This window comes from Delphinapterus leucas, chromosome 7 (genome assembly GCF_059928025.1).
Source record: "Delphinapterus leucas isolate spDelLeu-1000000601 "Yukka" chromosome 7, BTC_Dleu_Yukka2, whole genome shotgun sequence".
NCBI lineage: Eukaryota > Metazoa > Chordata > Mammalia > Artiodactyla > Monodontidae > Delphinapterus > Delphinapterus leucas.
In genome coordinates this window covers 104,907,579-104,919,621 of record NC_143135.1, presented here as the reverse complement: position 1 = coordinate 104,919,621, position 12,043 = coordinate 104,907,579, and the positions used below count along the sequence as shown (strand labels likewise).

General features: G+C 56.0%; 1 protein-coding gene across 3 annotated transcripts in view; it reads right to left on the bottom strand.

Annotated features, from left to right (window-relative positions):
* Nucleotides 1-12,043, bottom strand: part of ST14 (ST14 transmembrane serine protease matriptase) — a 58,529-nt gene that overhangs the window by 21,522 nt on the left and 24,964 nt on the right. The window contains exons 8-18 of one of the 3 annotated variants that reach the window (XM_022556243.3): nucleotides 10,223-10,362; nucleotides 9,948-10,045; nucleotides 9,172-9,281; nucleotides 8,957-9,087; nucleotides 7,720-7,824; nucleotides 7,320-7,430; nucleotides 7,121-7,234; nucleotides 6,707-6,829; nucleotides 5,856-6,042; nucleotides 494-768; nucleotides 21-157 (exon numbers count right to left, since the gene is read on the bottom strand). In XM_022556243.3, the coding sequence (XP_022411951.1) occupies nucleotides 21-157; nucleotides 494-768; nucleotides 5,856-6,042; nucleotides 6,707-6,829; nucleotides 7,121-7,234; nucleotides 7,320-7,430; nucleotides 7,720-7,824; nucleotides 8,957-9,087; nucleotides 9,172-9,281; nucleotides 9,948-10,045; nucleotides 10,223-10,362 (1,531 nt within the window). Of the gene's footprint in view, nucleotides 1-20; nucleotides 158-493; nucleotides 5,650-5,855; nucleotides 6,043-6,706; nucleotides 6,830-7,120; nucleotides 7,235-7,319; nucleotides 7,431-7,719; nucleotides 7,825-8,956; nucleotides 9,088-9,171; nucleotides 9,282-9,947; nucleotides 10,046-10,222; nucleotides 10,363-12,043 lie in introns of those variants that run through there. The other 2 variants (XM_089915832.1, XM_089915831.1) reach the window with 2 other exon arrangements.

Sequence of the window (12,043 nt, the reverse complement as noted above, 5' to 3'; positions counted from 1 at the left end):
CCCCAGCCCCGCCGGCCCACCTGGCAGGCGTCCACGCCGCCGCTGAGGTAGCCCACGCACAGCATGCGCGCGGTGATCTGCTGCGGCAGCAGGCGCTCGCACGTGGTCTGGTTGATGACGCGGATCTCACCCTTCTGCAGGATCAGCGCCCCGGTGCCTGGGAGGCAGCGGAAGGGGGGGACAGGGCGGGAGGGGAGGCCGGCAGTCAGCGGGGGGACCCGACCAGCAGAGCCCCCGAAATAGCGCGGATGCCCGCGGCCCACACGTGGCTAAAACCTGAGGGCACGTCTCCAGGATGGGATGCTGTGCAGCGGGGCAGAGTGATCAGGCCGCGCTGACCGTCTGTCGGGTGAGGAATCCGATACCCACCCTGGGAAGGCGTGTGAGAAAGGGACAGAAGGACGGCCACGAGGCCCCCCCCCATCCCACAGCGGTTGGACTGCGGGCAGAGCTGTCAGCCCCTCACCCCAACTTCACCCCCACCCCCGCTCACCTCCCTCCTGCGTGTGGCCCCAGCCGGTGACCCAGATGGCCTTGCCGGTGGGGAAGGCATGCGCGGCGTCCGGCAGGCAGATGGGCCGCACGGTAGCGCTGTACTCGGCTGGCTGCTCCAGCTGCAGCAGCGCGATGTCGTAGTCAAAGGTGAAGTCGTTGAAGAAGGGGTGGGAGATGACGCGCTGCAGCCGGCGCTCCTGCACCCCGGGGGCGCTGCGCTTGCTCTGGTCGTGCAGGCCCAGGAAGGCGGTCCACATGCTGTGGTCAGAGTACCTGCCGGGGGCCGGAGGACGGGCGGAGAGGGAGGCCTGAGCCAGCGCCCTCGGCCCCGTGCCCTGTGCCCCTCGACCCGAGCCCGCGCCCACCCCAGGACGATGCTCAGCTGTCCTCGCTTATCTCATTACCAAAAAGATTTCCCTTCTCATTAATCTACCCTTCCATGGAAGGAACACATCAATCCAAATACTTCTCTAACACAGCGGTACATACTTTAAGTACAAGAGGAGCTGAAAAGTAGATGGAACTTCACCAGGTTTGTCGTCGGTAGCGGGATGGTGCAGCAATTCTCAACTACTGTGTATTGGACGACTGAACCAGTAAAAAGACAAGACCCTGGTGTTGCTGGGACCCAGTTTCCCACGTGGGAAAAGGGAGACGCCAACAGGCAGAGGCGGAGGAGAGAAGAACCCCATGCTGCTGACATGCCATCAGAGCAGGAAAAGCTCACGGCTGTTCAGAAAGATGGCCTCAGAGCCATGGCATCCCCAACAGCAGCCAGAACGTGGCTTCTAACGATCCTTCCCCATGGAAAGGAACCAAGGCTCCTTGGAGGAGTGGCTGATTTCAGGTCCGGAGCAAGCAGCACATAGAGTGAACCAGGAATATACTGTGTTACCAGAAGTGAGTGAGAGCTGGCACAAGGGCGGTGCCAGTAGGACAAGGCTTTCACTAGTCAAGATCTGCATCATCTGGACACCAAAGTAAACTACGGGGTTATATCGCTATATGTGATAAACAATATAAGAAGCGGAGGAGAATCTATCCTGAAGCTAAAAAATAATCTCAAAAGAATTTATAAGAAGAGAAGGAAAGCTGTGCTTTACAGAAAAACACCAGCTAATAAATACAGAAAAAATGACACAGTAAGTCACATTTCACACCTACCACAGCAATAACCGATACACGCGAGAATCATCAACAGATGCCAAAAACCACCGGGTAACAAGAGAGCCACACTGGGACTTCCCTCCCGGTCCAGTGGTTAAGACTCTGCGCTCCCAGCGCAGGGGGCCCGGGTTCGACCCCTGGTCAGGGAACTAGATCCCGCGTGCGGCAACTAAAAGAAAAGATGCCACATGCCGCAACTAAAGATCCTGCACGCGGCAAGGAAGATCCCGCATGCCGCAACTAAGACCTGGTGCAGCCAAATAGATACATAAATAAATATTTTTTAAAAAGATACACACACCGATTCAAAGTATCACCCAAGAGTCATAACCAACGGGGGAAGCACCTTTATAAGTACTGGTAGACACCACCCTAACCAAGTAATCAGACTTTTCTCCAAGTCGTCCCCACTGATGGGGTATTATGTACTTCCTGAGGACACATCACCTATGCAGTGTTTCCTGACCAGAAAAAAAAAAATTTAACCTAACTCTAATCATGAAACAACAATCAAAAACAACCAGATCGAGAGACATTCTGCAAAATAACATCCTGGACTTTTCAAAAACGTACTGCCATTAAAGAACAAAAATTAAAAGGCTGGGAGAGACTGTTCTACATTTTAAAGAGATGAGTCAAAACTAATGACTTAAAACAAAGCATATCCCTTGACTGGATCCTACATTTTTTAAAAACCTATAAATATTGGGAGAACTGGAGGAATCTGAAATGCGGACCATATGCCAGCTAACAGTGCTACGTCAGTGCGATCGTTTCCGGATGCGATAACCGTATGGTGGTTACATGGGAGGGTTTCCCTGTTCTTGGGAGACGCCGCCTGCCATCCTCAGGGAAGACGTGCCACGATGGCTGCGCCTAACTCGGAAATGGCTCGAAAGGGGTACGTGAACGTCTAGGGAAGCACAGCTTAGCAGTGATCTGTGTGCTTGAGCCCGCCTATGAGTACTGTGTCCGACAGCAGAAGGAATCTGAGAAGACTTCAGTGTCAGTCACCAGAGAGGGCCTGGAACTTCCAGAAGACAAAGAGAAACAAAAGCAGGACGAGAAAAGACACAGTGTGAAAACTCCACGAGGTCATGAAGGACCTCTTGGAGGAAAAAAGCCCCAAAGCTGGTCGTGTCGAGCCGACTGGTGACATCCCCGTGCTGCATCGTCACAAGCACATCAGCTGGACAGCAAACACAGAAAGAATGGTGAAGGCCCAAGCGTTAAGAGGCAACTCGGCAGCGATGGGTTAGATGGCGGCAAAGAAACACCTGCAGATAAACCCCGGCCATTCCGTCAAGACCTAAGGCAAAAGGCAGAGGTCGACACAGCCGACCACGCCAAGCACTCTTCTGGGGGCCGACGTGTTACGTCTTCTTATCCCCCAGCCAGTCAAGGTGGTCTTGGGCCACCGTCTGAACCCAGCAGCCCATGCCCTTGACCACGAGATGCCACCTCTCGGTAACACCCTGGGATCGCTTGCTGACTCAGAAATGTGTCCAAAGTACCTGCACTCCAGGTCCTGGCACACTTCCTCCCTGCCTGTCCCTGCTCACAACCCTCCCTTTGTCTGGAAGGTCGGAGTCACCTGGTCCACTGACAAACACCCTCACGTTTCAACAGCAGACCAGACACCCTGCCCATAAAGGCACTCCTAGCAGCCACCCTCCCCAGCACTCAGGGGAGCTCTAACCCACACACTGGGCCCTCGGCAGCCTCCCCCCAGCTCTGGCACAGCCCTTACTACGTGCACGTGTGTATCGCAACTTGTCCCCCTACCCTGGGACGTCTGGAAGTGCAGGGACCGAGTCTAATTCAGCTTTCTCTCCCGGTGCCAATGGTAGCAATGGCTGTTGAGGGCATTAATGGGCAGAAGTAAGACTGCTGAGCAGGAGAAGATGAAGGAAAAGGAAATGAGAAACGAAAAGGTGAAGCAAGGGAAAGAGGAAGAAGCCGGGCAGGGCCCAGGGGCAGGTGCTTCAGGAAGTCCACGCACATCCCAGCTCACCCTGCAGACGGGGCTAGGAACGGGGACTGTGGCAGCTGTGTGGGTGCAGAGGACCCAAATCTCGGTTTCTTCTCACAGAATGCCTAGTTCTAGGGCTGGACCAGGAAAATACAGGATGAGCCTAGAGTACCAGGTGGTGTCCGAAAGCAGGGAGGTGGCTCAGAAAAACAAAAGAATGGGGGCATGTCCTAGGGAGCCGGGCGCCAGCCTGGAGAGCTCTCAGTGGTCGGCTCTGGAATAATCTAGCGACAGTAAACAACACGGTATTGGATTACAACCCGAAATATAAATATATGCACGAGTCCCTACAAACATAAATAGATGATTAAATAAATACATGGGAGAGAGGGACAAAGCTTCCTTACAAAGCAATTCCACACTGACTCATTTTCAAAGAATAGAGTACAGAAGGGGGAAACACTTCCGAGTGGAGAGAGCTGTCATCACCGTCTTAACCAGATGACCGAGATGAGCTGAGTATCACCAGAGATAAGCCACGATGACATCATTTACCTGCTGATACAACGTGACTTTCTTCCAAACACTCATGACCCCAGTCTAATCACGAGAACAACCTCAGATGCATCCAGATGGGGGCACTCTACAGGGCCCCTGGCCTCCAGACTGTCCAGGTCACGAAAAACACACAAAGACTGAGAAATCGTCCCGGACCAGAGGAGACTGGGGAGACAGGACAACAGACACAAAGGGGGCACCTGGACAAACTCCTGCAGCAGAAAGGATGCTGGTGTGAAACCGGTGTCAGGGAGCCTGGGGGGGAGCCCAGAGGGAGCCCCGAGGCAGCCTGGAGGCAAGTTCCTAGTAAGGGACCGTGAGTTTCTCGTTTCTCGGTGCTGACAAAAGCAGCATGATAACATCAAGGGAAATTGGGCGGGGGTATGGGGAAATTGCGTCCTATCTTTGCGCAACTTGTCCACATTCCAAAATGATAAGTTCATTCTAAAAATTCTGAAGTAAGCTCCCATCACCCGAAGAAGAAAGCAGATCGCTTCTGCCCAGAGTGGAGTGGAGTGTGACAGAGTGAGAAGAGGGGGGCAGGCTGGACCAGGCTGCACTTCACCAGCCCAGCAGCGCCCGGGGTCCACCACTGACCCCACTCCCCCCAAGCCTCTGCTGTTACATCACCCCCAGCACGTGCACCTGTCTGATCGGCCCCAGTGTCTGGCCTTAGGCCTATGTCATGCTATGGGTCCTGTCTGTCCCGGAAGTCCATGGTGGTCCCGCTCTCTCTTGGCCAAGGGGCGACCGTGGCACCCTGGGTCCCCTTCCCACGCAGCTGCCCGCGGCAGGAGGGCAGGCACCCGGCAGGAAGGCCCTGGGTGAGGGGGACCCCTATGCCCGAGTCTCCAGGAGCAAGCTGTCCCCTCAGTCCCCCTCCCGCAGCCGATGGCCAGAGGGCCTGGGCGGGCTGGACCTAAGTCAGAAAGAGCCCCGGCGCTGGGCCACCTGCTCCTGCTAAGCCTGGCCCTTGACCACCCGCCCTGAGAGGCCGGCATGGCCCAGTGGCATGCTTGGTGCCCCTCCCTGCACCGGGCTCGGGTCTGCCGTGGACCTGAGGCTACGATGGGCTGAGCACCTACTGTGCGCCAGGCACGGGCTCAGCGCTTCAGGTGCGTCCCCGCGCTCCCTTCTCACACCTCTCAGCGTAAAAATCACAGCGTCACCATCAGCACCCAGGAGCCTGAGGCCTAGGAAGGTGAATAACTCGCCCACGGTGGCCTGGCAAGCCAGGGCCAGGCGGTGAATGAGAGGGTCCCGAGGGGTCTCCACCGTGCAGAGGCTGACCGCACCGGCTCTGGAATCCACACACGTGGGCCCCAGTCTGGCTCTGCCTCTTAAAAGCTGTACCACCTCAGGCAAATGTCCTTACCTCTCTGATCCTCCGTTTCTGTAAAACGGAGACGTGTTCAGACCCGTCTGCCTGGGCTGTTAGGAGAGGCACTGAGATCCCGCTGGACAAGAGGGGCACCCAATAAACACTCATTTTTATTACTTCTGTTATTAAGCCCCATCCTGGGGGGTCTGCCACCCCTCCAGTCCCGGCCCTGCCTCACCTGGGCACGACTCACAGACACAGGGCCTTTCCACCCCAGGAAACGTGGAGGGGCGCCCCACTTAGGGCCGGCACGAGGCCTCCCCGCCCCGGCCCATGGCGTACCTGAATCCTCTGTGGTTGACGAAGCAGTGGGCGGCGGATACCATCCAGCTGGGGGAGATGAGGGAAGCCCCACACACGTGGCCCTGGCCCAGGGCGTGGAGGCTCACCTGCCAGGGCCACTCACCTTCGTCCGCGTTCTCACCCCCGACAACCCGAGACTGCCTGGTGAATGACCGCAGCCCACAGTCTGGGAGGGGCAGAGACAGGAGTCACAGTGGGGCACCAGCCCCGCCACCGGAGCAGCAGCCGGGGCAGCCACCTGGCCCCTCTCCCTGCCCCCAAATTCAAAACCCTCACTCCCCACCTCCCGCTCCTGCACAGGGGCCTTCAGACATCTGATGGTTTGCTTAGATTTAATTTGGGTGTCATTTGCCCAGACTTTCTTGTTGCACGCGGAAGGACACAGCTCTGAGGGAAGAACAATGGGTGACGTGAAGTCACAGAAGAGCTGCTGCTCTGCTCACGCGTAACCTACGGCCAGCGCTTCTGAAATACACAAGAGGCTGCAAATTAAAGTACGGGCAGGGTGGGGACAAAACCCTGCCAAGGGCTCCAGGACTTGCCCCTGTGGCCAGGTCTACAGAGCGGGGGTCAGCCCAGCACTGCGGCCAGGACACCAGCCCTGCCACAGAGGCCCTGACGTACTAGCTGCCCTGGGCCTTGCCTCCAGGACCAGAACTGCCTGTGAGGCAGTGCCTGGGTGCCAATCAGCAAAGTTATCCTTTCCTCCAGGCAGACACACCCTCTCACCAGGGCAGAGCTGGGTGAGTGAAGCGCTGACATAATGCCCACCTCCGTCTGCGCCTTGCACAGTGAACAACCTGCACGACTGTATGGGCAGCCCTGCTCACCACAGTCCTTCTCATCCGAGCCATCGATGCAGTCCTTCTTCCCATCACACTCGGGGTTGCCCTTGCTCACACAGAGCCCGTCGAGGCAGCGGTAGGTGTGTTTGGTGCAGGTGACGGTGCTCACTGCTCACGGAGGAGGACGCAGGGGGAGGGAATCAATCTCCCTCCCGCACCCAGGCTGACGGTCCCTCCCCCTCACGCCCCTCTCAGGCCTGCCCCCTCATCCGCACCCGTGCCCAGCCGACACCCTCTCTCTCGCGCACACGCGGTGCGCAGGGCGTGCCCAGCCGACGCCCTCTCTCGCACACGCGGTGTGCGGTGTGCAGGGCGGTCTGTGCGGGTTGAACTCTGGACCCGCTGCACGTGAGTGTGGCAGGTAAGCGCCCAAGGGAAGGGGGCGGGGCCTGGCCTCACCGTGGTCGCACATGGCCTCATCGGACCCGTCCCCACAGTTGTCCTTCCCGTCACACTGCTGGCTCTGCGGGAGGCACTTCCCGTTGTTACACCTGAAGGTCTCGGGCGGGCAGCCTGGGGAAGCGCGAGGACTCAGCAGGGGCTGGCGGGTCAGCAGAGGGCCGCGGGGACCCCAGCCGCCACCCCCCGCCCCACTCACTGCAGCCCTGCTCATCACTGCCGTCCTCGCAGTCCTTCACGGAGTCACAGACCCAGAAGAGGGGCTTGCAGAGCTTGTCTGTGCACGTGAACTGGTAGGTGGCGTTGCATTCTGGAGGGGCGAGGGGCCGCAGTCAGACACGAGGCTCACTCAGCACCCGCTCTTCCCAGGAGTTGGGGCACCGCGCTCCTGGGGACCACGTCCCGCCTGGCTGTGGAAGCTGACTCAGCACCGCCTGCTCCAAAGGGGGCCCCAGGAGCCCGAGGAAAGGCGGCCTGTCGTCTGCCCCGGGCCGGGAACAAACTCCCCCACCGCCTCGGGCCGTCCCGCCGCAGGGTCGGTGGCAGAAGTCGGGCACAGCAAGGGCAGAGGATGCCCGGGTCTGGCAGCCCCGACTCACGGCAGTGGAGCTCGTCGCTGTGGTCGGTGCAGTCAGCCCAGCCATCACAGCGCAGCTCCTCCTGGATACACCGCCCTGTGTTACACATGAACCTGCCCGGGCACGCTGCAGAGAGACAGGGCAGGCCTCAAGTCCACGACCCCCAGCCCCGCTTCCATCTCAGAGGAGCAAGGCTGCAGCTGGGGTTCTCCAGGCCCGCTGAGCTGTGACAAGGGGCTTCCTATAGCTAGCGGGCGAGGGCCAGTCGAGGTCCCTCCCGCCCCCCATGACCAAACCCCGGGAAGCCCCGGGCAGAGTGGAGAGAGGCTGGCGGGTGCGCATGCAGTTCTACTGCCCCGTGTCCTTGGTCAGCCACATCCCCGAGCGCCAGGCTCCCCGTCGGCAAGTCGGAGCGGCAGCAGCTCTGCAGACGGCTGATGTGTCCCACCCTAGTGTCACACGGCATCACCGGCTTTCCTTAATTCTAAGACATTTTCCACATTCCGATGTTTCTGAAGTTGGAATGTGTCTGACAACTGATGTCATCAGATGAGAAAATGGAGAGGAGGCCGTTGTCGCTTTCTCTGCACAGGTAGCTCAGTCACTTAACAAAGCGCTGTGCTCATCTAATTACACTTCTGGCCGTGAGTCGTGTAGTTGAATCTGAACTTAAATGTGGACGTCTGTGTGCAGTAAAAGTGACTTCCAAAAGGTTATTCTAGGATGCAGGGTTGAAACAAAATAATCACCATGGACGTGGAAGAACTGGTATTCACAGCAGACAGTGAAATTAAAGGTCACGGAAACTACCAGACCTCTTCCGTAGAGATCACAGAATTTCCAAAGCTAGCAGTAGTTCGTGTGATGACTCACGCCCCAGTATGCTCTAATGTGTCTCAAAAGCATGCTGTTAACCCTACAGGTGCTCAAAGACACACAGAGACAAGCACAGATTCTCAAAGTGATGCAGAACCATAGGGACAATAGACCAAAGGAACTCGGGGGTCCTCGGCCTGAGATGCCGCACCCAGGGACCAAAGGACATGGTGTGTGCCGGCATTCACGGTCGGCCTTTTTTCACAAGTGCATCTAAGGTAGCCTTTTTCCCCGCAGAAAGCTACTAGAGCAACTGATAATAAATCCTACCGGCTCTGGTGGTCTAGAGTCAGGAGAGCCCAGTGCTAATAAAATGCAGAACAGAGAGCTCACCGCGGGCCCGCCCTCCAGCCAGGACCCGCCTCCCGAGCGCGTCACTCACGGTCACTGGCGTCGTAGGACAGGTACTCGGCCAGGAACCCGGTGTCCGTGTAGGACTGGTCCGAGTGGAAGTGGACGGTGATCTTGCTGCTGCCGCTGCTCACGACAAACTGGGGCCTCTCTCCACAGTACCTGGGGGCGGCAGGAGCCTCAGCGGGAGGAAGAGGACCCACCCCGGGGCTGGGGCAGCCCCCCTCCCCCTCCCCCGACACCCACCTCTCCCCGTTGATCTCCACGTAGTCCTTGGAGCAGGAGCCCAGGGGGACGTTGGGCTCCAGCAAAAAGAAGGCTTTGAAGTGCACCTTCACATTTTGGTTGTCGGGCACCTGGGGAGAGAGATGCTGCTGACCCTCTGTGCGGCTTCGCTCCTTCCTAAGTCCGGGGTGGCCCGTGGCAGCCATGGGACCAGGACCATGGCGGGAGCATGGCTGCCGGGTTCTTCCCTCTGGCTCACGGGGGCAGTAAGGACGTGGCAGGAGGGATCCGGGCTCCATGCTTGGAAGACCTTCCAGACTTGCAAACAGCGAGACACACTATTACGTTACTAAAGAAGGCTGGAAATTCCTCCCCCATCATCGACTGGACGGCGTGAGGTGCCCCGTCGGCAAGACGCCTGTCTCCTGCCGTCCAGCAAGTGCGTCCTCTGAGTGTCACTCAGCCTTTGGCCTCGTCCCAACAGCTCCTCTAAGAGGCCGGCGCCCCTGCTCTCACGTTGCCCAGAGCGAGCCACGGCCAGAGAGGGAAGTCCCGGGCCCAGGTCCCTCCGTCACGTCAGGCGCCGGCCAGGAGGCGGGTGTGAGCCCGGGTCTGCTGGATGCTGCCCGAACCTGCCCCGCCTGCGGCCTCCATACTTGCACCTTAGGGGAGGCCGGAGGCACTCATCGTGCTTTCTCCTGCTGCCCTGGAGCATCCCTCCCCCTCCCTCCCCTCCCTGTCCCTTGTACCCCCCCACCTTCTCTAGCCACCTCCGCCCCCCCCATCACAGCTCCTACCTCAATGTTCCAGGTGCAGTTGATGTTGGGCGGGTAGTGGCCTGGATAGTAGGGGCTGCTAAATGTGCCCTGGGCTGCATGCAAGTCGCCTCCACAGCCTGAAAGGAAGGGGAGGGGGGAGGGCGTGAGGACCAAGGGCCCAGGCAGGCCGAGAGCCCTGAGGAGCTGGCCAGCCTCCCTCAAGCTCCTGCCTGGGCACCAGACACTCCACGACCAGGAGAGCCTGAGCGTCAAATGTGGTCCTGAGGCTTGTCCCCTCCTGGGCTGCCCCTTACTGCTCATCCGAGGCAACTGGAAGACCATGGCCTCGAAGCCGGGGTGTCGGCGCTCGGTGTTGGTCACCAGCGTGACGAGCAGGACGTTCTGGGAGGAGAGGAAGGTCAGGTTGTAGGAGGGAGGGTATGTGCCACACAGCCTGCGGGGCAGAAGGGCGGGCGTTATGAGAGCACAGAACCCAGCAGAGGGGCCGAGGGTGGGGTCCCAAAGCCCTCCCCACACAGGCAACCAGCCACCTGAGTAAGGATCTCCTCAAAAGACTGTCTCTGTTTATAACCACAAGAACTCAGAAACACTGAATGCCTAACAGTAGAGGACTCATTAAACACACTATGGACCAAATAATAGCAGCAGTAGTAACAGCATCAACTACCAACGCTTACTAGGAACACGCCAGGCACTGTCCTTAGTGCTTCTGCACCCATTAACTCAGGTATTCGTCACAACAACCATTAAATACTATTATCCCCATTTTACAGATAAGGAAACAGGCAAAACAGGTGAAGTAACTTACCCAAGACTGCACAGTTAATAAGTGGCAGGACTAAATGAAAAGACAACGCATAGAATGGGAGAAAATATTTGCAAACGATGCGACCAACAAGGGATTAATCTCCAAAATATATAAATACAAACAGCTCATGCAGCTCAATATCAAAAAACCAAACAACCCAATCAAAAAATGGGCAGAAGATCTAAATAGACATTTCTCCAAAGAAGACATACAGATGGCCAAAAAGCATATGAAAGGATGCTCAACATCGATAATTATTAGAGAAACGCAAATCAAAACTACAATGAGGTATCACCTCACACCAGTCAGAATGGCCATCATCAAAAAGTCTACAAACAAGAAATGCTGGAGAGGGTGTGGAGAAAAGGGAATCGTCCTACACTGTTGGTGGGAATGTAAACTGGTGCAGCCACTATGGAGAACAGTATGGAGGCTCCTCAAGAAACTAAAAATAGAGCTGCCATATGATCCAGCAATCCCACTCCTGGGCATATATCCGGAGAACACCATAATTCAAAAAGATATGTGCACCCTAATGTTCATAGTAGCACTATTACAATAGCCAGGACATGGAAGCAACCTAAATGTCCATTGACAGATAAATGGATAAAGAAGATGTGGTACATATAAACAATGGGGTATTACTCAACCATAAAAAGGAATGAAATAATGCCATTTGCAGCAACATGGATCGACCTAGAGATTATCATACTAAGTGAAGAAAGAGAAAGACAAATATCATACAATATCACCTATATGTGGAATCTAAAAAAAAAATGATACAAACGAACTTATTTACAAAACAGAAACAGACTCACATACATAGAAAACAAACTTATGGCTACCAAAGGGGGAAGGGGAGGAGGGATATATTAAGAGGTTGGGATTGACATATACACACTACTCTATATGAAATAGATGATCAACAAGGACCTGCTGCAGAGCACAGGGAACTCTACTCAATACTCTGAAATAACCTATATGGGAAAAGAATCTGAAAAAGAATAGACATAAGTATATGTACAACTGAATCACTTTGCTGTACACCTGAAACTAACACAACATTGTAAATCAACTATACTCCAATATAAAATTTAAAAATAAAATAAAGTTTAAAAATTTTTTAAATTTAAGAGTCAATAAATAAAGAAATGGAGAAAAGAAATCTCCTCCCCTCAAAAAAAAGATGGTGGTCCACTTCACTGGACCACCAGGGGAGTGTCAGGGGACTTCCCTGGTGGTCCAGTGGTTAAGACTCCGTGCTTCCAGTGCAGGGGGCATGGGTTCAATCCCTGGTTGGGGAACT